We start from the raw sequence: 24753 nt of genomic DNA, 5'->3' as shown, positions 1-24753 counted from the left end.
TGTGACCAGCGTGGGATGTTTAGCTCTGACAGTATGAAGTATCCATTATCTTCAAAAATACCGCTAGAACGAGACCATGACCTAAAAGACGTCGAAGAGCATAGTAAAGATATTTAAAAACTCCCAAAAGCAAAAATATTTCACTTACGACATAAAAGGATCTAGTGTTCTGTTATCACTGCCCAATTTTGATTGAATTTGGTGTGATATATCCTCACGGTTATATGCCATGGATTATTATTGGACGTGACTCGGTCAGCTTCGGAACAAATGGAGCAGATTACATATCAGGAGGCCAAAAAAAAAAATTAATAAATGCTTGTTTAACGAATATCCATTCAACAAACGAAATTCATCGAACTCCACAAATATTGATAGAGAAGAAATCTTGGAAAGTTACTGAGTGGCGTTCTTGGTTATTATTTTATAGCGTCTCAATCTTGAGTGAAATACTTCAACAAAATTTGTTAGATTCATGTAAACTGGTGATCAGAAGTATTTTCATTTTCCTTCGATTAATTTAAATGAGGATGAACTGTTGAGATGTAAAATAATAAATTCTATACAAATGTTCAACATATATCATTTTCAAGGAAGTTATTACCTCAAACTTGACTCTTCTGAACATCTTAAACAGAGTACTTCTTATTTATTAAAAAGAAAGTTAGAAATGTCTCAGATCACATTTTATAGTCGACCGACGCGAAGCTGAGGGGTGAAATCTACTATTTTTAAGACTTGAAAATCTTACAAACCACGTTTGTAAACGACAATTTATCAGCTATAATCATCCTTTCTTGATGTTTACGAGAAAATATAATACCGGAAAAATTTTCCATAACTTCAATAGAATTATAATTATTAGTTAATTAAGTTAGATCTTTGAATTTGACTTATATGATAGATAAACTCTGTTTAAGCATTCAAAACGTACTTATGTTAGACCAGGAAATTTTTTTCTACGGGGTGTTTTTGCAGCTGCATAAAGTTTTGTTGACTCGGAATAACTCTTCTTAAAGAGACCAAAATCTTGGAATTACATTGACTTTTTATGCTAAATTAAAAGTTTTATCCTTTTAGTAACACTTTTTCAGACTTTTTAATAAAAAGTAAACATTTAAGAATTGTTATTCGTAATTACAAGAAATTTATTTGCAGTTTTTTCAGAGAAATGCATTTTTTAATTTTCCAAACTTTCTTGCAATACTATTAATAACGCTGTTCATTTATTAATTTAAAAAAATTTTTTTATGCGTCGCCAAATAAATTTATTCTTGTGTAATTTTCGAGCCAAAATTTCAAAATTAAAAAATTTATAATTTATATATTATAATTTAAGAAATATATTAATTGTTGTATAATACGGATTGGTGTTCAAATGAATAAAATAAAATAAAATTAAACAATTTACATTAAACTTGTACGATGTTGAGTTTAATTCTGATATTTTTAATCAATGACTTCCTACTTCTGAAAATTATTAATTTTCAAAACGGAAAGTTGAAAAAATAGGTTTTATCAATAAATTTCAGTTTTATTTATTAAGTAAAAAACTTTTATATTTTAAGAATTTTTAATACATACTTACATATGGATTTAAAAATTATGATCTTCACGAAGATCAAATTAATAATTATTGTTATTAAGAACAATCAATTTCATGTATTTACATAACTATACAAACTAAATTTATAAATTCATGAAAGATAACAATACATTTTTTTCGGTAATTTTAACGCTTTTTTAAAATTATCGTCAATTATTATTAATATTATGAAATTTCGAGAAAACTTTGGCCTTACATGAGCGTTAAATTAAATAACGATTCTTTTTTTTTTTAATAGTTACATAAAATTAATTCCAGTTGTATTCTAATACATTTTCTTGAAATAGATAAAGCTCATTTTTTTTTTTGCAAGTTCAATTCCAGGTTTAGGCACATTTTTTCCTGGTTGTAATGGCAATGATTTCTAAAGCCATGCATTTTAATTATAAAACTGTGATAAATTGTGTTAATTTTTGCATTGTAAAGACTATTTTACTACAGTTTTCAAAATTCAATTGTGAATACGTTAGTGATTATAATTTTCTCTGTTAACAATTATCTGATTTTTTTTTCCGTGTTTCAATTAAAAATATAATAATTATTTATTAGTAAATAAACGAATAATATTTAGTTATTAATTTATTTATATTATAAGTTATTAAAAAATATTATCCATTTACGTACTTAAATATTGAATTTGAATAAGAAATTCCGACGATTTACTTACATTTTATAATTAAAAAAAAGAAAAAATTAATGTCATTCTCCACGTTTACAATTTTCTTATTAACGATTCGAGATTTCACATAATTACTTTATATATAATTTAAAAATATAATTATTAACCATTAAATTCGTATTTAAAAACATCACAATCAATCTTCTAAATTAAATATTTCGAATCATCCTTCTCAATTGGTGTTAAAGTTAAGCCTTTAGCTAGCATTTGAGCCTCGAGATCTTTCTCTTCATTTTTATATCTGAAAAAAATTTGTTTAATACAATTAAATAAATATATAATCAAACATTAATTATTATCAGAAATATTTGATACTAAATTTATTTATAAAATTTCATTTTCTAAATAAAAAAAATTTAATAATTAATAATTTACAAAATCCATAAAATAACCATTCTTCAAGCATAAAAATTTCATTAAACAAAAATACAAACAATTTAATTGTTTTAATATTGGTATTAATACTATTGTTTATACAAATTTGCTATCACCATTCCCTCAATTTGTTCATAATAATTACAATCAAAAGTCTTATAAACGAATTATCTTCTTAAATAAAATTTTTTTGTGTAACAAAAACAACAAGAACATGCATCAAAACAATTGAAAAACGAAAATGCTCCGATATTTGATGTATAATTTGTCATTACTTAAAAAAAATCAATACTTCTAATCACATATCAACAATAAAATATTGCACTTAAAAATTCAGTCGAATAAAAAAATTTTAAATCAATGACAAACAACACAATGTTTTTGTGTTCAGTATTTGTTATGATTTTTAGCAAACACTGCATGCACTGATAAAACATTTCTTTTTTAACAAATAAAGAATAACAAAATGCAATCTTGTAAAAATATGATAAAACCATGCACGATAAAACCATGACCAACAAGCAATCACATTAGATTAGTGTAAAAAAATTTTTTAAATTAATTAGAAATAGTGGGGTAAAAAAATTTCTACTGTATAGAAAAAAATTACAAAAATTATGATGGTTATTAAAATGATTATTGGTAAATAGAGAGTTGAAATAGTTTTATGAGTGTTAATGGATTGTTTAGAATTCGAAGAAATGCTTGTACAACAATGTGCAATGAATGTTGGACACGAGAGTCTACGCCACCTTTGTCGTTCCTCCTCGAGTAACGCTACCAATGAATCTCGTTTTGCTGCAATTTCTAGCATTTCTGTTAATATTTCTCCTTCCTTCTTTACGTCAGCGGATGTCTTTTTATCATCTAAAATATAAATTATTATTATAATTTTAAGTTGAACATTAGAAAAAAAATCAATAAATAAAACAATAAAAAGTAATTATACAAACCATCGTCAGCTAATCTTTCTCGTAATTCTTGTTGCAATCTATCATGACGATCCTCTAATTGGACTTCTTCAGCTCGAACCAAAAGTTCTTTCTCGTAACGACGTAGTTCAGTACGTTCTCGCATTAAATCAAACCATTCACCTAATAAATCAGTTTCTTCGCGACCAGAAGAATCTCCTTCACCCCGAAGTGCTTTTTCAACACTAACCCCTCTGCTTTCTAAATCACGCTGCTTCACTTCTGTTTCTTCGAGTTTACGTTGAATTTCTTGTGCCATTCTTAATCTCTTCAACTGAGCTTGACGGACTAATTTTTTAGTGTTTTTTAATTTACGTGATATACTATTACACGATCCGTCCAAGTTTGCAGTTTTTTGTAATTGTGAATGTGTCATTTTTGAATCTTCCTCAGATAAGCTATCATCTGTTAACCAAAATAATTAATAGGTGTTATTTTTTTAGTCACATTTTGATCTTTAAAAAAAAAAAAAAAAAAAAAAAAAAAAAAAAAAAAAAAACATACGAAACATGTACTGTAACATCTGGATAATTAATTGGAGGTGGTGGTACAGGTGGCACAGATACCATGAAGTTTTCAATTAAAATTGATTCGCAAACACTTTTGGGTCTTTCATCAAATTTACGATCCAATTTATCGATCTAAAAAATTATTAAATTTATAATTTTACTGATTAAACTGACACAAAATTTTTTTTTACATTTTACACACATCAAAACAATACAAACATAAAAAATTTAAAACAATTAACTACTGTAAAATAAAAATTATAATATTACAAATAAATAAACAAAAAATTTAAACAGTTGAAATTCCACAACAATGAAAAAAAAACTAAAATTTCGGTATAAAAATGATTAATTTTTGATTGCTTACATCGGACCCTTCTGAGTACCATTTTAACTGAAACATGTTAAAAATTCGATAAAACATGTTTCAGGAATATTATTAGTATCAATTATAAATAAATACTTGATTAAATTTTTTTCTTACCTTCCCTCTTTCTTTCAATTTAGTTGTTAATCTAGAGAATCCTAAACCCTTGTCTTTTGGACTTGTTGGTGATGAAGCTGTTTCTTTTTTTTTAAAAAAGTCTGACACGGCTTGAATTATGCTTCTTCTTCTTTCTGGATCTTTAGTTTTCTTTTTACTGCGCTTAACAACAGTGTCCAATGACAATTTTTCGTCAGGATCTTTATTGTAAGCTAGTTCACTCATTGACTTAGCATTAGTAGCTGGAAAATCTATTTTTTTGGTCAATACTTTCATATTATCTGTACTTTTACTTGGTTGTAATGAAGATTCTGATTTTTGAAAAGTAAAACTGTAAGCTCTAGTTTTCAAATTAGAAACATCTTCGTTTTCACATTTTCGTCTATCCTCCATTGACAATTGTCTTCGTGTTATTTTTAATCGTAATTGTTTTATTCTATCTTCAGGACTTAGACCCAAATCTTCATCACTTTTCAATCTTGCTCTTTCTCGGGCTTCTTGTTTAGCTTTTTCAGCAGTTCTTCTTGCTTCTTCATGCTTTGTTCTGGGTGGCGCTATCGGCGTTTTGAAGTTTTCATTATTAACTTGACTAATAATTTTGTCCTTGTTACTTTCATCAGAATAATTATTTGTTATCGATTTTTTTTTATTAGCATCGTCATCAGAAATTTCTTGATAAATTTTACTATCAAACCTTTTTTCGTTAGTTGATGGAATTTCAAGAGATTTTTTGGCTTCAGCAAATGTTGTATGTGTTGGAGTACTTGTTTTAGACGGAGTAACAGACATATTGCTTAATGATTTATCAGATTCACTGATGGGTGGTTTTGGTGAATATAATTGCATACCTGAATTGAATGATGTATTTCTAGCAGCTCTTTTAGCTTTTTTTTCAGCTGATTTTTGTTTGTGAGCTTCTATTTTATCCATCAATAAATCCTGAATAAGATTTTTTTGTTTAGAACGTTCTCGAGTTATTTCTTCAAGCTTTCGCGATGTCGCTGGTGAATTATAACATAGATTTGATGTAGCCCATGGGCTTTTAACTTCTTCAGCAATTATTTCTGTTGAACACTCTTGAAGTACATTTTTAGAATTTTTACGTTTTGATTTTCTAACATCAATTGAGTCTTTAGCATTACTAAATTCTGCAATTCTAGATTGTAAGCGTTTTACGTATTCAAGATAATCTGGATTATTTTCTTCTAATTTATAACTTTCATTACTAACTTTTGATTGTGTTTGACTTTGCGGCACAGGATATTCAGGGCTGGCTAATATTGTTGTGAGCTCACTGGTTGTTGTATCTTCTGCAGGTTCAACAACCAACAAACTATCTTCATCCATAGACTGTAGGACATCACGATTAACAGCTTCAACTATTAGCGGTTCTTTTTTCATTATTTCAATATCATTATTTATTTGTTCTGTATTAATCGTACAATTACTTAAACGATTTCTCACGTCATCAACAGTTACCAAATTCATTTTAATAACATTACCGTCGTATTTTTCTTCATCAGAACAAAGTTCAGGTTCAGCTTCTGCTTTAGCAATTGGAGCATCGGCAAACGGTGAAGAAAAGTTTTTAGAATTTGAAGAAGAAATACCAGTTACATTTACAAATTCAACATAACCACGATTTTTTATTAGTGGTATATTTGTAGCATCTCGTAAACTATCTAATAAGGATTCATTGTCAGTATCCATGTAATCAATATTTTCTCCATCAGCCAATAATTTTGATGTATCATTTGTTGGCATTTCTGTGCGATCAGGACAACTAAAAATACCTTCAGATGATTCAATGTCTGTTAAATCTTCTTCTTCTTTCGCAATTCTTACACTGCCTTGCAAATTATTTGTTGAAAGTTTACCTCGAGAACTAACATCGAATTCAGCATCCTTTAAATCAGCAATAACAAATCCTTCACCATCTCGCGCCCATTCTGAAAATTCAGTTTCAGTTAATGCTGCAGTTGTTAAGTCGTTATCAATAGAATCATCTTGTTTATTTGAAATAATTGAAGCCAAAGACGTTGGACTACTGCAATTACTTATACTTGAGTAAATTTCTTTCAAATCTACTTGTTTAAAATTATTATTGACGGTTTCTATATCATATACTGAATTTTTATTATCATTATTTGATGAACGTGACCATACATTTATCGATCTCGATGGTTCAACACTATTTACTCTTTCTTCATTTATTTCATCTCTAACATTCATAACACATTCAATAGAATCAGGTTCAAATGTCATTCCTGTATCTTCATTTTTATAATTATCTTCTTTATCATCAATTAATACATTTTCAGGTGTATCGCGAATTTGTGAGCAAGAAGAAAAATTTCTATGAGTTTCTTCATCTTTTTGTTCTTTATTATTATCAACATTGAGATTCATTTTAGAATTTGATGAAAGAGAATCACTATCCATTTCAGAATCATCAGTACTATTATCTTTTTTGTTTATTGATATTTTATTCCAGTTCACTTGTATAACATCCGCAGATATCTCAGGTAGATTAATTTTTGATTCTTTGTTACTCTCAATTTCTTGATTTTCATAAATCTTTTCTTTATGAACTTCTTCAACTAATTCACTAACTTTTTCTGCCATTTTAAATTCATTTACTCCTTTTTCTTCTTTAACATCGTTTTCAATAATATCAACTTGCTTTGACGATTCAGTACAAGTTGTATTCGGATCTATTTTAGCTTTCATAACATTTGTTTCTTTTATCAAATCTGGCAAAGGAATTCTCGTATAATTTTGACGGTCTTTAGATTTATCTATTTCTGGTAGCTTAACAGTTTTTAATGGAGATCTGGTTAACAATTCAGTTGATGAAATAGGAGATAATGGAATATTAGAAGTAGATCTTAATTTATTAGTGCCTTGTAAAAATGCTTGCATAGTAGGACTAGGCTCAGGAGCAGGATTTAACAATTTTTGATGTTGTGAAATTGTATCGGTAAAGTTTCGTAACTTGGTATCAACATTTGACGTTGATCCAGATTTCATAACAGTACCGCCTAATACTGTTCCACCTAATAGATATCTTTTCTTCAATTCTAGTGACAATTTAGAGGCAATTCCTTCAGTTGAGTGAGTACGATTTAATAAGTAATCACCTTTACGGGGGTTTACTAAAGGCACTGCATTTATATTAACTGGCCGTAAAGAATTATTTGTTTTAATAATACTTGTTTTATTTGTAGAACCAGTATCATTTTTTTCATCTGGCTTTACTTTTCCATTTACTGGAGATATTATTTTACTTTTTACTTGTACTTTCTTTGGTTCTATATACTGACCACGTGTTTTACGTACAAAACAATCATTAATAGTTATCTCAGGAAGTTCATTTTGCGTTGGAGTAGTACCGTCGTGCTCGAATTCTGAATCGGTCGAAATTTCAGTTGCTGAATTTTCTCTACGATTTTCACTTGAATCTTCATCTGATGCGACCTGTGAAAATATATAATTTATATATTAGTAAAAAAAAAAATTTGTTGTTATTTTGAAAACAAAAAATGAATAAGTTTATTCAAACAAAAATTTATGTTAATGTTGACTAATTATGGAGTTAAAATTAATTATAAAGCGGTTGAAAAAATTAACAGTTGAATCAAATTCTGATAACGATAAACAGTGAGATATTAATTATTTAGATAAATTTTTAAGAAAAAAAAAAAAAAAAAAAAAAAAATTCTTTTTAGTTTAAAATTAAATGCAACCAATAGATTAGATTTTTACGGCTGTGGTAAGTTACAAAAAAATTTAGACAAATTAAAAAAAAAAGTTTAGTAAATAAATTTTTAAGCACTTTGGAAGGCGCATAACAATTAATTACTCATAAACATATTTTATAAATTTTCGTTTATGGTTAATTCTGTTAATTAGCACAAAAAAGGAAAAAAAAACACACCATTCTCATACAAATAAAGTTTTTCGATGGTTACCTTTGTATATCTTGTCATTTGTTCCTATAGGTTTGAAATTATATTTACCACTAGCCATAATTTAATACTTTTATAATTATATAATATTATTATTCTTTATTAAACAATATCTCACAAGTAATCGTTATAAGAAAATGATCATTTTGATAAAAATATACATGCACATTAGACTATTACAGAAAAATTCATAAGTAATATTCAGCTTCCTTATCTTCATAAACTGAATTCAAAATTAATAATTATCACGATATAATACATTTATCTTTTTTGTTATTACTCATTTCATGTTCATTAAACGATTGTTTTTTGTTGGCTTTATTCAATTTTAAGGAAGAAATTTCTGTTTTGCCAGATCCACCAGAATCATTTTTACGAACTAAAGTTAATTTTGAAGTTACATTATTTTTTTCATCGTTTATTTTTGAGAGACCCTTATCATCAACTAATTTACTTTTTAATTCCCTAGAAATACGTTTACGTTCTGGTATTTTGGGTGTTTGATTTGTTGCATTTTCATCGTCAGTTAAAATTATTTTTTTTGGAAATTTAATTTCTTTTGCAGTTACAGATACTTTTTTAATAAGCTCACCGGACAATTTTTCATCATTTATTTTTCCTGTTTTAGCTAAATTATTTAATTGTATATTTGACTCAGAGATTTCATCAGACAATACGACAGGAGAAACTGAAATTACGTCAGACAAGATAGATTGATTTGTTAAAGGATCTACACCATCAATATTATTAATAGAGTTAGATAAACTAGAATTTAAAGCTTCATTTTTTATTTTGTTTTCGTCAGAATTACTTTTAAAATATTTCTCTAAATCTTTTGAATTAATTTTGCTTGACACGTGTGATTTTATATCAATTTCAACAGTTGGTTCAATTTGAAAGTTTTTTGTTGTTTGATTATTTAATTGTTCATCTTTCATAGCATCAAAGTACTGATTCATTTTCGAACGCGCCGTTTCTCGAGATAAAGGTCTTAATGGAGTTAAATTGATATTTTTCTTATCTCTTCTTAATTTGATTTCTTGTTTTAAAATATTGAAAGAGTCCAATGTCGTTTGTTTTTCAGGAGTATTTTTTTTTAAATTATCTGTCATATTGTCTGTTGAATAATTGTATTTTTTATTGATATCAGTCATTTTGTTGTCACGTAAATCAGTCAACTGTTCACAAGTTACAAGTTCATTTCGCGCTTCAAGAAAATCATCATTGGCATCAGTAAAACTATCATCAAATGATTGATCGGTAACTGAAGCAAATTGTTTTTCGGCAAGACCCGGTGAAGAAGCAACTAAATCAGGTAGATTGCTTTTAGTCTCTCCAACAGTATAATTGTCACCGATAATTACCGAAACTTTAGAAGATTCTTTTTTATCATTTATATTATCCTTACGATTGAAAGTAAGGTCATTTAGGCTGTATTTCCACTTACATTTATCGATATATAAATTAGAATCATCAGATTTATCATCACGGATTTGGATTTTTAAACTTAAAGCACTACCTCTACCATTGCTACAATATTTACTACGACTACTAACACTACTACTACGAGCATTATCAGCAATGCTGGTATTTTTATCCGTACACAACGTTACAGGAACCAATTGACTCGTTTCATCGAATATTAGTGAATTAATTCCTATACCTTCATGTTCTTCGGACGGATTACAATCTAATACCTTTTCTATAGTTGTTTCACTGGGCTCTTTATTATCTAAATCTACTTTGTTACCCATTATTGCTTCTACGAAAAGTTTGTCACTGGCCGCGGTTGAATTTTCGGATAATGGAGATAAAGTGTCCTTTGATGATTTTTTCACCTCTGTTTCCGAGCCAGTCTCCGTGTCGGACTCCCGCGGCGGCATCTTCAGCCACACCTCCTGCTTTCTCAGCTCTCTCGCACGCGCGTCTTCTTCGTCTTCGGTTGCTGTGCCAGTTTCTTCGTCTAGACGCAAATTTTAACAAGGTCTGAAGTCGTCTACATCAGGATTACGGATTTGTCTGAATATATTTACATAATTTACGCTAACACTACTGCTTTCAGACTTTTTTTTTTTTTTTTCGTTTTTTTTCTCTTTTCTATTTTTTTTTTTTCCATAAATGTACTTACCTTCGCTTGTGTATTCATCACTAGAGTCCTCGTACTCATTACTACCAGTATCAGAGTTTCCAGTTATTGTGTGCGGATGAGAGTACCTCAATGTCCAATTTTTCGCGAGTTCAATTGTACCTTCGGTTGTTAGCGGTTGATCAATAGCTTCTTCGTAGATTTCGTTTTCTTCATCAGAGTCACTAATAATGAAAAAATAAAACAATTAGCTACTATTTTCTATTAGCTACTAACAAGAGAAAAAAAAATATAACCCGTTACATATTAGGAAGGGAGCACTGAATTAATTAATTAATTAATTAATGATGAAAAAAATATTTGTTACAGTCATTTTTAGTTAAAGGCCTCAAATTAAATTAATTTTGGACATTGAAGAGTTGTTTTTATCTAAATAAATTTTTCAGTTGAGTAACTTTGTTAAGGCGTATAAAATATTTGCCAATATATATGTATAAATAGCTACACCTACCTCATATCTGAAATATCATCACTAGATCCCATTTCTGCCGCAGAAGCACCAAAATTTCTATCCGTCCACTCATCTTCATCCATTTGACTATGAGCTTCTTCAGCATCTGACATTTCTGCCAAATTTTCAAATTCTATTCTTTCAGGTGTTTGACCACGGTCGAGAAGATCCAAGCTAGCTACTCCATCCAGTGGTGGTTTTAATGTATGCATCTAAAAAATGAATCGTGGAATTATATTATTTTTTTTTCATAAATATTAAAAATTTTTATATACCTTTTCTGTTAATTTTTTCTTTTCTGACGTTGCTGGTATATTTTCTTTATTGAGTAAAGGAAGTTTTTTCTTTTCTATTCTTGTTTTTATTGTACCTGGTAATCCAAAATGTTGAGTACAATAAAACCGACCACCATTTTTATCTCTGTCGAACGTATGATTTCCAATACGCAGAGAAGTTGAACAATATTCACAACGGAAACAACCCCGGTGAAAAAATTTGCCTTCCGCAGTCAATCTTTCCATAAGATATACTCTTTTATCACAAAAATGGCACATTTCTGAACCTCCTTGTGTTGGTAAAATAATTGCGGCTTTAGAGTTCTAAAATAATATACAAGCAAAATAATAATAACAGTATATGTTAACGTATTTATTTTGTTTCTTAAATAACACTACTTACCGATCTTTGAACTTTTGGTTCAGAGTCTTGATTTTTATTAGCAAATTGCTCGGCCATTGCAGATACTTTGTTGTGCCCCAAAATATTTCCCTCTTTAATTTTTCGATCGATACATTTTAATGTATTATCAATTTCAGTATATTTATGTTCTGGATCATTTGGATCACGGCCTTTCTTTTCCATTTTTATTTGACGAGCAAGAAATTGTTCACGACTCCATTTTGGTACTCGTTCTACTTTATCTTGTCGAATTCCTTTACCAAGTTTATTTTCTTCAATTTTTTTTTCTATTTCTTTTACATTCCAATCGGTTTTTTCAATTTTACCTAAGGAAATTCAAATTGAAAAAAATGATATCAAGAAAAATATAATATTTATAAACTAAATATAAATATTACCAATATTTATATTTAATATTACCAATAGCACGTAAAAGATCCCGAGGTTTTTTCTCTGAAGATGTAGTTCCTCGAAGCTTATCTTCTATATCTTTTATTCTCCCAGAGAAGTCATCATCCATGCCGCCTTTGTGCTGTAAAAGCATTTTTGGCTCTCTATCCTATGAATTAAAAAAAAAAAAAAAAAAAAAAAATAATAATAATAATAATAATAATAATAATAATTTTACGGTTTACTGATGTGATTAAATCATACTCAGCTGTTACAAACAGTCGCATTAGTCATTAGATTAATCAACTCGTATTAATATTTATCAGCAATCGAATAAAATCAAAAATTTTTTAAAAATTAGAAAAAAAAAAACGGGACACACAATCGTTAGATATTGTATTGTTTTATAAAAAATATAAGATGCCTTTCTTATAACTGTGTGAAATAGATTAATAAAGCCTTATTGACACATTTCCACACCTAACTCCTAAACAAATCTTACTGGGTAAAGTATTTTCTGCTCTAACTCTTTGACCCGATCCTTGAAGTCGGGTGCTGTTTGCCGATATAAAAATATCGAGTAATCTTCAAAGGGTTCTTCTTTATCGCGTTTCGCGTTAGCTTGTAACATCTGTAAGCTCTTATAAAACTGCTGGGTTGCCATTTTTCTTAAAAATTGTCTTCTTCTCATTCGTTCATTCCGATTGTTCACAATTTCTTCTAGTCTCTTTTGTCGCTCCTCCTTTTTATTACAAATTTTAACATTACACAAAAAGTAATCAACTGTTTTTGTTTTATAAATTCTGCGTTTAATTGTAAATAAATAATTATTAAATTATAAAGGATAAAGATTACAATCAACTGTGTAAATTAAAAATCATAAAATAATATTATTGAAGGTAAATTTAAAAAAAATATGTTTAGAATCACATTATAACCCAAATAATGAGGACAATCACAAGGCTGAAAAATATTTTTTGCATAATTGAAATGACAATCTTCTCCTGCCACACCAGCTTAATAGAATTAATCAATTTTATTATTAACGTTTTATGATACTTATTTAATTAAAAAAAAAAAAAAAAAACATCAATATACTTACGACTGTAGCTCCCATTTTTTCATTACTGCGTCGTTTTCGAGATCTTCTTCCAAGACTTCCTTCACCTTTTTTATCCACAATTGTTTGGACATTTTCATTGTTGTGGCGTGAAAAACGTGAGTGTCTTGGTCTTATTAGTGTTTCGTGTTTCGGTAAACGGTTGATTTGTAATTTTGTCCCAAGTGTTTGTCCCAATTGTTTATTATACAGTGGATTATCATCTGTATCTGGCTCCTTAGAGTGAATAAAAATGTACCATGTCGTTTATCACAAGTGTTCAGAGTAGTTACGCACATGTTAATACTTACGAGTTTTGGATGCTTTATATGAGGAATTTCACCGCGGAATGCCTCATAAATTTGTGTAAGATAGGAAAACATAACTAGTTTATCAGGGACATCGCACTGAGCCATTTCTTCACCTGTCATTATCTATATTATTCAACAAGAGATCGTTAGTAGCTTTATTAAACGATAATGGTGGGGACGTAAAATCGGACGATAAAAAAATATATATATATATATATATATATATATATATATATATATATATATATATATATATATATATATATATATATCACATGCAAATTGGTTTCCTTACCGGTGAAATACCTAGTTCTTTTTCAAGTACATCATAAGCCAATTGATTATTTTTTTCAACGTCATCAGACTTGAGAGAATTAAAATCTATCAAATCCGGGCGATATCGGTGAACAATAGCACATATTGCCATACCATCTTTAAATGAGGATGTCATATCCGTTATTTTAACAGTGTCGTATAAAGCTACTTGTTTCTGCAACCAGTGTAACAGCGTATCAGGATGTATTTGTGTATCTTTGCGCCTTCGTTTTTTCGGCACATCAACAGAAGATTGGACGAGTAGTGGTTTAATATTGTCTGGATCATCAGTGTCAAGAAGTCCTCGTACTTGAATAGTTGAAACAGACCTGACGTTGAGATTAGGATATCTGGTGTGCGGATCTAATGTGTATGCTGCATAATCACGATTAAGATTTTCGGGAGTTGTTTGGCCAAGCAGTCTATAAATTGATTCACGTTCTGCAAGAACTTCTAATGGAGACGAAGATGCACCCCATCCTTTGATAGCCCAACCAGCATCCATAGAACTTAAAAAACCTCTTGCACAACCTGAACCTGTTGGCCAAAAAGGCTCCAATAAACTATCACCCACTAACGTCATTAATAGTCTGTGTCCGTGTCTTTCTAGAACTCGACTAGCATTTTCAGCCGCATACATTGAGGTAAAGTCAAACATTGCCACATCTGGTTGTCCGTAATGATTGACAGCAAACTCCATATCCATCATTTGATACTGAGTTGAAAAATCAGCTGCTTCACGAGCATAAAGCATTAATGCATCTCGGTCGACATTTTCTTTAGCTAATAATTTTGCAGTATCTGCATGATCTTGAAGAATAACTCCTTTATCAATAAGACTGTGTTTTTTTGCAGTCATTACAAAATAATGTGTATCGTCTTTATAATAAACAATATTCTCAAGATCAATTCCTGTTTCTTGATACAATTCCTTAAAAAATTTTTGATTAAAAATAAAAGCAACACCACTTATTTCTTCAACACGTGCCTCTGCTTCAGTTCGTTTATTGATAAAATTAGCAGTAATTGCTATCGCGAGTTTCCCACGAAATTCTTTTCTTTTAAAACCTTCTAATGTATTTCTCTTTCCATCAGCACCAACAAGCACATCAAATTCATATTGAGATACTGGATGATCACTAGGTGTAGTTTTAGCTCTCCAGCCTATTTTCCCTTCATCTTGACTTTCAGGTGGTTGGATTAAAGCATCAAAACTTACTCCTTCGTGGAATTCAACGCCCAAAATTAAAGATACTTTCAAAAGGATGCATTGTAATTGACGTATACTTATGTGATCTATTGATCCAGCACAAAATTTACCAAAAAATTTTTTAGCTCCTAGTGCACGTAAATCTTGAATTACAAAAGGCCAAAGATGAAGAACATTGTTTCGAGACATACGATCTCTTTTTTCTACTACTACAACTTTAGCTCCTAATAATTGAGCTTCTATTGCTGCTCTTAAGCCACATGGACCACCACCAATAATTAGAACCTATTGAAAAAAAATAAATAAGTATTAATATTTCTGTAATACAAAAAAAATATACATATACACTTAGTCTAGTTATGCACTTACTCTAGAATTAGGACAAGCTTTTCCTCTGTTATAGCACTTGTGATTAGCTCGTTGATCGAATTTTTTCCATAACGCTTGAGCCTTCCATGATCTCAATTTAGATTTAAACTTAGGATAAAATTGTGGAAAGGAATTAGGCCGCATATTAAGAAGATCACAAAGATGGCGAAAATGTCCAAGGATGGATTTTAGTGTTGTGGCGTTACAGAAGAGATCAAAGACCTCGCTAGCCATTGCGACTTCTGGCGACGCTACCAGTGTCTTTCTGCTTGACTGATGACCGTGATCCTGCATCATTTTGATCTCTTATATTGTCCTTTAGACGATCGGCAGCCTGGCCACTTAATTTAATTTTTCAACGTAAGTCTTTCCTGTAAAATATCACTGTATATTTAAATCAACATAATAACTCCACTTAGGTTTATTCTTTTAAATGAAAAAGATAAATATCATCATTTTATGTTACTTTAGAGTTTAATACGCGCCCCAGTTATTTAGTAGATCAGTCTTAAGAACTGCCTAACAATCTCGAAAGCACGTGAACGTGTGCAATGAATCAAGATTTTATTTTCACTATTTTTAATTTCATCTTAAGTATAAAATCTCAACATCTTTGTATTTTTATCTAAAATTATTTATATAATATCTATAATTGTCAACGGGTAAATAATTCGATGTATACTTATACAATTGCGTTAAAAAAAAAAAAAAAAAATAAATAAAAAAAAAAAAGAAAGAAAAGAAAATAAATCTGTGTTAGTTGAGAAGTTTAAATGTTGGAAAGTAGCCATTGGAGTCATCTTTTAGAGTACAAAGATAAACGCAGGAATACATTGACAGAAACGTGCTGTTCTATAAATACAAAAGTCTAAGTGGGCGACCGAGATGCAGCAATCTCTCAACCCAAATTACAACGTAGACATAAATTAAAACTCAATCTCAATAGTATATGTCAGAGGATAAAAAATAATAAAAAAATATTATTGAAAGTAAATTAAATATTTAAAGAATCCAATAATGTGGAAGATAGAATCTGTATGACATTAATTGGCTTGGCAACGCGGAACTATCATTCGACTGATTGGCTCCATTGACCCCACAACGTGCTTCTCGGTACAAGAATTAAGACGTCACTAAAGACCACGAGGGACAAAACTTCTTGAAAGGCTTCTATGCAAACTTATCTTCAATCTATTTGCGATGCAATTAATTTTTAATTACGCAAATTCTCAAGATGATGATGATGATAAAAGGATAAAGACATTTAACAACATTGATAGTCAACCTTCGCTTTTCTATCTCCAATATTTTTCTTCTTCTAATTGTTTGTGTATATTAACTATCAAGACTCACTGAACCACTGACAAATATGGAATATCGAATGGGCTGACGCCGATCAACCCAACTGGTCACGTTCCAAGTGATATGAAAAACCTGCAACTATATAAATCCGATCATTCAATCAACACATGTATAGAGTTGCGATTGCTTTGAGTAGGCTTGTGTATATGTATATGTTTATAATTATACTTAAAGTGGGTGATTCATTGGGATCTTGTCAAGTTTATGTTTAATGTTAAATATATAAGACGTCTGATATAAAAATACGAATAATCTAAGTTAACATTTTATCACCAACATCACACTCACATTAGAATGACTAATTCTTTTACAAAAATATAATGGTTACAACACTACGCAAATTACAATTGCAACAAAGAATTTTTTTTTTTTCTAAAGAAAAAATAACTGAGCGTTTTATTGCGGTAGTTAGATCATGACGAAATAATACACGCAAACGGTATTTGTACGTCAACATACAATCATCTGAGACATAGAAGGAAAAAACAAAAATAAAATATTTAAAAAAATGATAATATTGAAAATAGAATAAAAAAAATTACGTTTTTCTATTTTTATTCAGGATTACCATGGTGATGTGTGAGTTTATTGCAATAAGTTTGTTGACCGACGGCCTCGTTTAAGTGTGGTATGTAGTAAAGATAAAGTAGGAAAGATGATGGAAAAAAAAATAATATAAGGTAGTTATTAATTCGATCGAAGTAGACAGCGATTGTCTGGATACAATGACATTAGACTCTTAATGAACCTCAACATCTTAACATGTTCTCTACGTTCATTGTCATTACAATCGTGTCTAAATTATGACTGTCACCTCAAAGAATTCAACCGGGACTTGATATAAATTGACAAGCGTAACGTAAACTGTATCAAATAAAATAGCAGTCGTACGTAATGATGATATTGCTCTTCTCCAGTGGAAAAATTTTTCTTTTAAAAGTCTTTTAAACAAATACCTAAAAATTAAATAATAAAATAAACTGTAACATTCAAATTTATTTTGAAAACTGTTAAACACATAAATATGATTATTGTTTAATTAAAAAACAATAGCAGTATCTATTACGTATTAGGAAAAATAACATTTATATTGAAGGGATTATTACTCACATTTCAAGTTGGATTAATCCTTCGGGCGAGGCATCCGCGAATTCACACGCGTGATATACACTCACGATAGTCAATCTGTACTTGGCTTTCTATTTACAACATGCTCATACACAAAGAGGCAGTAATGATTCACATGATGATATAGTTTTACTTGGAGAAGAAGCAATACAACACTCACTGTTCTGATTGTCTCATTGATTACGAGACAGAGCAAGAGAAAGAGATTAAGATTTTATATATTCTTATTCAGGTATATATGTGTATATTTATTTTTTGTGTGTGTAAGAATTGCGTGAAATAAAAAGCAAGAGACAGCAGACTCACCACTCATCCACTATTGCGGCTGTGGGGAGAGCTTTATCCAAGAGATGCTACTCAAAAGCAAAAAAAAAAATATTACGAGTAAATGAAGTTGACCGCAACGACTAGCTAACTTCAACTTATACTATGTTTGTGTGAATTACGAACTCTTATTGATGTTAACTATTCCAGAAGTTGTGAAATTAAATACTAATAAGTATAATCGAAAAGAATAAGAGCAAGCAAGTAACTTTACTTGCTCTGCTGGGGATATATTAATAGTAGAATTGATATGAGTATAGAATATACATAGAATTTAGAATCAGAATTCCAGATGCCAGCGCCATTCAATTTCACCTTCTAACAGAACTTTTGCTGCCATCTATTGCTGCTATGGGAATTACTAAAAAAAAATATGTATTTTCAAAAGTATGACAGGTAGAGACACACAAATAAGGATAGGTATTCTTAAATATGTAAATGAAATAAGTAAAATTTTAATGTTATATTATTTTGTTGAATGTCAGAAACAGGTAACTGTTTTGTTTTTATTGTTTTAATTATTCTTATAATAACAGTTTTTGATAATAACACTTAATAATTTTATTATAGTAGTACAACATTATTTATAATAATAATTATATTTCATTAAAATGATATCGACTCATCAATTTCCTTTTGATATAATAACTAAATAAAAAAAAAAATGAGTGTCAATATACTTTGAAAAAAATCGCTCTGGGATGATCCTCTTATATGATTGAGGATGACAGAGATGAGTATAATGTTTGATAACACTGAAGTTGACAGATATTAAAAATTTTTTTAGAATTTTATAACAATTAAATTATTAAAAAGTTTCACATGTGAAAATTGATAAAAATTACAAGTGAAAATTTTTAAAAGCATTTTTTCATTGTAATTAATTTGTTGAAAAATTTTTCAAAATTGACAGCTGACCGCTAACTTCAGTATTATGTTTGACTAAATTTGACATAACAATTCCAAATGCTTTGACGGATGTTTGTAAATTATTATTTTAAATATTGCTAAAAATAGTTAATTGTTATTAATTTTATCATCATCATTATTATTATAATTATTATTATTTGTGCTAATTACTTTTTGGCACCCTGTAATGTGGAATAAATGACTTATTTTTCTTAAATTGATTTGTTTGAAATTGATTTTTTTTACAATTATAACTAATTATAAATAAATATAAATTATTAGCGGCACATTTTCTAATAGTTTATAAATATACAATTGAAAAATTAATTAATTATAGTTTTTACGTAAAAATTTAATAAAAAATGGTTTTATTTCGTTCAAGAAACTGCGAATTAACTTAAAAATTTATGAAAATTAAACTAAAGAATAGATTGATCTTTAAATTTAAATTAATAAAGCATTGTATCTACAACCAGCACATTTAGCACGTAGCTATTTAATTGTTCTACTGAGATAATATGTAATTTTTAATTTTTCTAAATATATAATATTGTAAAGTTTGAACGATATCAAATTTGTGTTAAGTACAATTATTACTCTAGCTATAATAAACAGTCTTTAAATATTTCGAAATACTGAATTTCGATAATTATTTAACAAACGTAATATCATATATTACTAGTAAAAGTTCGCGGCAAAATAATGAAATAAGCTATAACCATTTAATAATTTAAATTTTCTTATTATCTTTTCGTTTTTTAACGATCTCATAGTTTAAAAAGTCCCACGCTTTGGCAGTAAAACTTGAGCTCAAAGACCTTGAAATAATAGGTGGGATTTTTATAAGAATTGTTAATTAAGTCTATAGGATTACTAGTAATAAAATGTGTTACACGAAGGTTATAATTAAATAAAAAATGAAAAAAAAATATATATAATAAAAATATATAAATAACCATATTCCTTTCTTGATTAATTAATTTATGGTGTTGAGTGGTCTTTGATCATCTTAGCTTTGGATTTGCGTCCAAGAAGTTTACGGAATGATGAAGTCCATTTGGAGCGAGTGAAAGTAGGGCCAGACCTTTGACCCATCAATGCATCAGGTTCACTGGTAGATGATTCACTGATTTTACGGCTGGCACCATCAACTTCATATGATCTGCGTGATCTGCGGTCGCCAACTTCTGATGAAAAACTGCACGAAGAAAAATCACCTTCTATTGGCGTGCTCGTCGGGGTGATTAATGATTTTACAGGTGGGGTCACCGCATTGATAACATACCCAGAGTCTGAGGAGAATGCCCGAGAAGCTGGTGGTACACCTGAGTTGGTGGAAGACAGTGAAATCTCAGCTAGAGGTGTGTCACCAAACTCCTCATCCTCAGAGCTGCTAGATGAATCTATGTAGCTGATAGCCCGTGAACTAGTCCTCAGCTCAGTAGGATGGGATGATGATGAAGATGACAATTGACCCGGACGAAACCATGTTCTTAAGTCTTGAAGAGGCGTTTGAAGACACTTGAACAATTTCTTACTGTAATAAATAATAAATTTACTATAATAAATAATCAAAAAATACCAAATTGTTTTTTTATAAAAAAATTTTTTTTTTTTTTTTTTTTAAATAACTTACTCATTACGATAATCATCAACTTCAGAAAAGGTACGCTTGGCATAAAGACATACGGAGCATCTTCTTCTTCGTTTGCAAGCAGTAGCATGTAAAGCAGCGGCCCTTAAATGTCTAGCAGCGTGTCTAAGTGTCACTGCTTCCTGATTTAGAATAGCAATTCCTTCTTCTCTTTTACGTCTTTCTTCACCCAATTCTACTTGCTCTACACGTAATTTTTCTTTTAACACAATATTCTGAAAAAATTATTATTATTAAATTTAATAACATTATTATACGTATATTAACAGACTAGTTAATGATATCTACAATAAGAAAGTATATTTTAAACTTTTTGTTCTACTAACATTCTAAACTTTCAAACATTTCACATAAATTCATGACAATTCTTTCTCTAAGTTGAGGAACAAGAGAGACAGATGAAAGTTATAAACGATTCTTACCTCTCGTTCTAAAGCATCGCGTTCAGCCCGAATGACTGTTGCTTGTCTGACGATGTCTTGCCTCGCTTGTTCGAGGTTTCTTCTCGTTGCTTCGTTCTGCGTTACTTCCAACTGTAACTGCCTTAATGCAGTAGTTTGTTCACGTTCTAAGCGTTCCCGCGCCGCAATACAAGAATCACGTTCAGCTTTGAGTCTTTCAATCTCATCATCTAATCGTAAACTTCGTTCCAAATGTAAGAACAATTCTTCTTCTTTTTCTCGCATCTGTGACTCGTGGTTTTCCAATCGTTTTTCTAAATCTTGACATGCTTTTTCCAATCTATCTTTTTCAGCCTAATAAAGATAATAACAAAAAAAAATAATAATTAATTAAATAGTAAATATAAAAAATATAAATGTGTTCAGTATGTGCATACAATAATAATACATATTAAACTTTTTATAATAAATTAATAGAGAAATTATATTAGAGGTTGAATATTTTTTTTTTTCAATTTTTTTTATGCCCAAGACTTCCTGAAAGAACTTCAACGAACCGCAACGTGTTTTAGGGAGTGGGTTGTAAACCATATTCTCACGCATAAGCTCAACTCATTCAATACAAGTTATCCTAAGGTTCTATCCAGACGAGATAATAATTTATCAAACAAAAAAGAATTAACTAGAGTCAATTATAGTTTTCCGAGTTCTCTTCCTAGACGGAAAATAAATTAATAACGATGCATAATATAGTCGTGGGCGACATTAAAGTTTAAGTATTGAGAGACCTGGTATAGTACTGTTTTAACGGCGCGGCCCCAACAACTACTCGGATTCGCTGTTGTTAGTGGTGAGGTCACCCGCTCTCACGGTCCGGTGAACGGCAAATGCGAAAGCCGTAGTTTCCTTCTACCTGAGTCTCTTATAATAATTCTCTTTTATATATAAATATATATACTTAATTATATATGTATATCTTAGTCAATTAATAATTATAAGTATCTCATAGTACATAGTCATTAGCGCCGGATAATAGCATGACAATTATCACAGTGTTAAATTTAATATAACTGCACTATAAATAAATAAAAATGTATATATTTGTGGATGTGAAGAAATTGTAGAGAGGGAGAGGAAGTCAGTCACGCCAGGGCAAAGTAATATATTGTTCCGGCCATTATAAATGTGTGGGTAAATGTATAAAATACTACATAAATAGCAGGAAGAAAGCGATTCACATTTCAGACTATTCTGTAGCTATATACCTACAATTAGGTATAGGTACGAGGTAAATACCTCAGGTTTAGAGAGGTTTAAACTTAAATTATTATAGATAATACATTTTGTTACTCTGAAAGGTCAAATACTATTTAATACCATAGCTTAATCCGTACCCAAGAATTTATTTTTTACTTTATATTATATGAGTGTTAAGAGTAAATAAAATTACTTCCATACCTTAACTTCGTGGTAGCGTTCTTCAAGATAATAAACAACTCCTCGGGATTCTTCATATTTTTCAGCCAACGCAATATATTTGTCATAGTGTCTTTTGAAAAGTACAAATCTGAAATGCAAAATAATACTATGACGTTCAAGGATAAAAATAAAGACTATTTATAAAAGTTACTTCAGCGTTAAGAAAAAAATTAACTTAGTCATAATCATGATGAAATAATTAAATGCCCACCTGTACAAGTCATTTTCCGTAACAATATCTCGGATAGAATCTTCAGGATCAACTCGATCCGCACCAAATGTCGGTGGTGGTGATGCAGCAGATCTTCTTCCATAAGAAAACATTGCATCTTGAAGCAGGTCAGATGATGAAGAAGCATCTCTTAACGCACTAGATGCAACTAGATCGTCTTCTGAAGCACAAGATTGCTCATGAAAATAAGGACTTGGAGTTCGAGTTGGAGCACCTGGCCCAGCAACTCCTAAAATATCTTCACTTCTTGAATGTCGCATTTCTGATTTACGACATATTCCTGGATTTTTATTTCGAAAAACAACACCCCCGTTGGGTGTTGCATTTGCAATTCCAATCAATAGATCTGTCATCGTTAATTACCGTGAGAATTTTTCAGTGCTATTATTAAATCAATTTCTCACAGGATCTTCTACTTTTTCATTCAATTCCATACATTGTTTTCAGCACCATTGTAGATCACTAGTATAAAATAATATTTTACAAAATTCTATCAATACCCGAAGTAACACAATTTAATTTTACAATTTATAAATAATTATTTACATTATCATGACACTCTTATCGCACACTTTTTATATAAATACATACATATTGTTATTATTATTATTATTATTATTATTATTATTATTATTATTATTATCGAGCTATTAAAATTCGCAAAAAATAAGATTACTGGTTACAGACATCTATAAATAACTTTTTCTTATTGAATTTTTTAAATAATTCCTTTTTATATTTGTTTTGTACTTATTGACTTGTTGTGACACTACTCGTGCGCTGTTCGCGCCTTCTGTTCAGCCGGGAAAATAAATGAATAGGTCAAAAAATAAAATCTTTTCACAATTATCACACACGTAATCATCGTCAAATAATAAAAAATTATTTTTTATCGAGATTAATTATTTTATAACATGAAAATGATACTTAATATCAAATAACACTCGGTGTATGAGTACTCTTATATGTATGTGTATCCTTATATCTCGTAATATAATCTTCGTAGGAACATTAGATACACTTGAATGCTTTCAATCATTTCCCACTGCACTTGCATAAAGAGTACTGATTTGTTGTAGATCATTATCATTAATAATTATCATCTTAAAAATATATCAGCAAGTAATTATCTGCAACAAGTTAAATTTAAAAAATTATCGTTACATTTTTTGTATATCACTTTAAAACATGGACACAAATAAAAATAATACACTATGTACAATAAAGAATCACGAGCGAATCAGTGATGTGCGCCGGTTGAAATAATCTGAAATAATGGTGACCCAGTGTGATCGTTGCCGTTACTGTACTGTATGTATGTACATTTTATGTACTTACTCTCTTATGTCTGTATTTTCGTATACATTCTGTTCCGTTGCACGGTGCACTGACACTGACGAATTGAATTATGGGAGAGTGGAAGGGCATTCTGATCCCCATTCTACTCCTTTCAGGTGTTCTAGGTCCTTTCGATCCTCTTCGGATAGGTATACTCTCCGAATTCCAAAAACAACAACTGCCATCTGGAGGTGAATCTTTTCTTGTCCGATGATATAAATAAAGAGAAAAAAAAAGCAAACAAGAAAGATAACAGAAAAAAATTTTGCAAACAGGTAGTGCTGCAAAAATAAATTTTATTAATGGTAATCTATTACGTAAACTTCTTATCAATATATTATAAATGTCATTGATGAATATAAATT

At 29.7% G+C, this 24753-nt stretch overlaps 2 protein-coding genes across 7 annotated transcripts; both read right to left on the bottom strand.

Annotated features, from left to right (window-relative positions):
- Window positions 1-1547: 1547 nt before the first annotated feature.
- Window positions 1548-18704, bottom strand: Mical (Molecule interacting with CasL). Of its 5 annotated transcripts, none has more exons than XM_074259595.1 (19): window positions 18034-18704; window positions 16847-17001; window positions 15562-15932; window positions 13963-15477; window positions 13668-13790; window positions 13360-13593; window positions 12760-12999; window positions 12288-12426; window positions 11868-12193; window positions 11465-11788; window positions 11190-11401; window positions 10721-10902; window positions 10431-10555; window positions 4625-8101; window positions 4508-4534; window positions 4135-4272; window positions 3614-4037; window positions 3413-3527; window positions 1548-2526 (listed from the first exon to the last, which is right to left on the bottom strand). In XM_074259595.1, exons 3-19 carry the CDS (start codon window positions 15856-15858, stop codon window positions 2430-2432), a joined length of 7995 nt encoding a protein of 2664 aa, XP_074115696.1. In that variant the 5' UTR covers window positions 15859-15932; window positions 16847-17001; window positions 18034-18704; the 3' UTR covers window positions 1548-2429. The 5 variants fall into 5 exon arrangements, with proteins under 5 accessions (XP_074115696.1, XP_074115695.1, XP_074115697.1 ...); XM_074259594.1 differs by lacking the exon at window positions 16847-17001 and having other exon boundaries at window positions 18034-18215; window positions 18358-18704; XM_074259596.1 differs by lacking the exons at window positions 16847-17001; window positions 18034-18704 and having other exon boundaries at window positions 15562-15945.
- A 137-nt stretch (window positions 18705-18841) lies between these two features.
- LOC141538222 (uncharacterized) lies at window positions 18842-24287 on the bottom strand. 2 transcript variants are annotated; one of them, XM_074259600.1, is made up of 6 exons: window positions 24271-24287; window positions 23030-24180; window positions 22798-22906; window positions 21361-21693; window positions 20921-21153; window positions 18842-20821 (listed from the first exon to the last, which is right to left on the bottom strand). In XM_074259600.1, the coding sequence occupies exons 2-6, from the start codon at window positions 23401-23403 to the stop codon at window positions 20266-20268; spliced, it is 1605 nt and encodes a 534-aa protein (XP_074115701.1). In that variant the 5' UTR covers window positions 23404-24180; window positions 24271-24287; the 3' UTR covers window positions 18842-20265. The 2 variants fall into 2 exon arrangements, with proteins under 2 accessions (XP_074115701.1, XP_074115702.1); XM_074259601.1 differs by lacking the exon at window positions 24271-24287 and having other exon boundaries at window positions 18842-20482; window positions 20570-20821; window positions 23030-23630.
- Between the last annotated feature and the right edge of the window lie 466 nt (window positions 24288-24753).

Source organism: Cotesia typhae, unplaced genomic scaffold (assembly GCF_013202065.1).
Source record: "Cotesia typhae breed Kobodo isofemale line unplaced genomic scaffold, CoteBio_Ctyphae contig_20, whole genome shotgun sequence".
NCBI lineage: Eukaryota > Metazoa > Arthropoda > Insecta > Hymenoptera > Braconidae > Cotesia > Cotesia typhae.
This window is presented reverse-complemented; position numbering and strand designations above follow the sequence as displayed.

Coding starts and splice junctions, on each gene's coding strand:
- Mical (XM_074259595.1), bottom strand. CDS start 15,858: ATGATGCAGGATCACGGTCATCAGTCAAGCAGAAAGACACTGGTAGCG. Junction 13,791..13,962: donor AAGAACTAGGTATTTCACCG/GTAAGGAAACCA, acceptor TGAATAATATAG/ATAATGACAGGTGAAGAAAT. Junction 12,427..12,759: donor AGCAGAAAATACTTTACCCA/GTAAGATTTGTT, acceptor TTTAATTCATAG/GATAGAGAGCCAAAAATGCT.
- LOC141538222 (XM_074259600.1), bottom strand. CDS start 23,403: ATGACAGATCTATTGATTGGAATTGCAAATGCAACACCCAACGGGGGT. Junction 22,907..23,029: donor ACGGAAAATGACTTGTACAG/GTGGGCATTTAA, acceptor TTTGCATTTCAG/ATTTGTACTTTTCAAAAGAC. Junction 20,822..20,920: donor GTTGATGATTATCGTAATGA/GTAAGTTATTTA, acceptor TATTTATTACAG/TAAGAAATTGTTCAAGTGTC.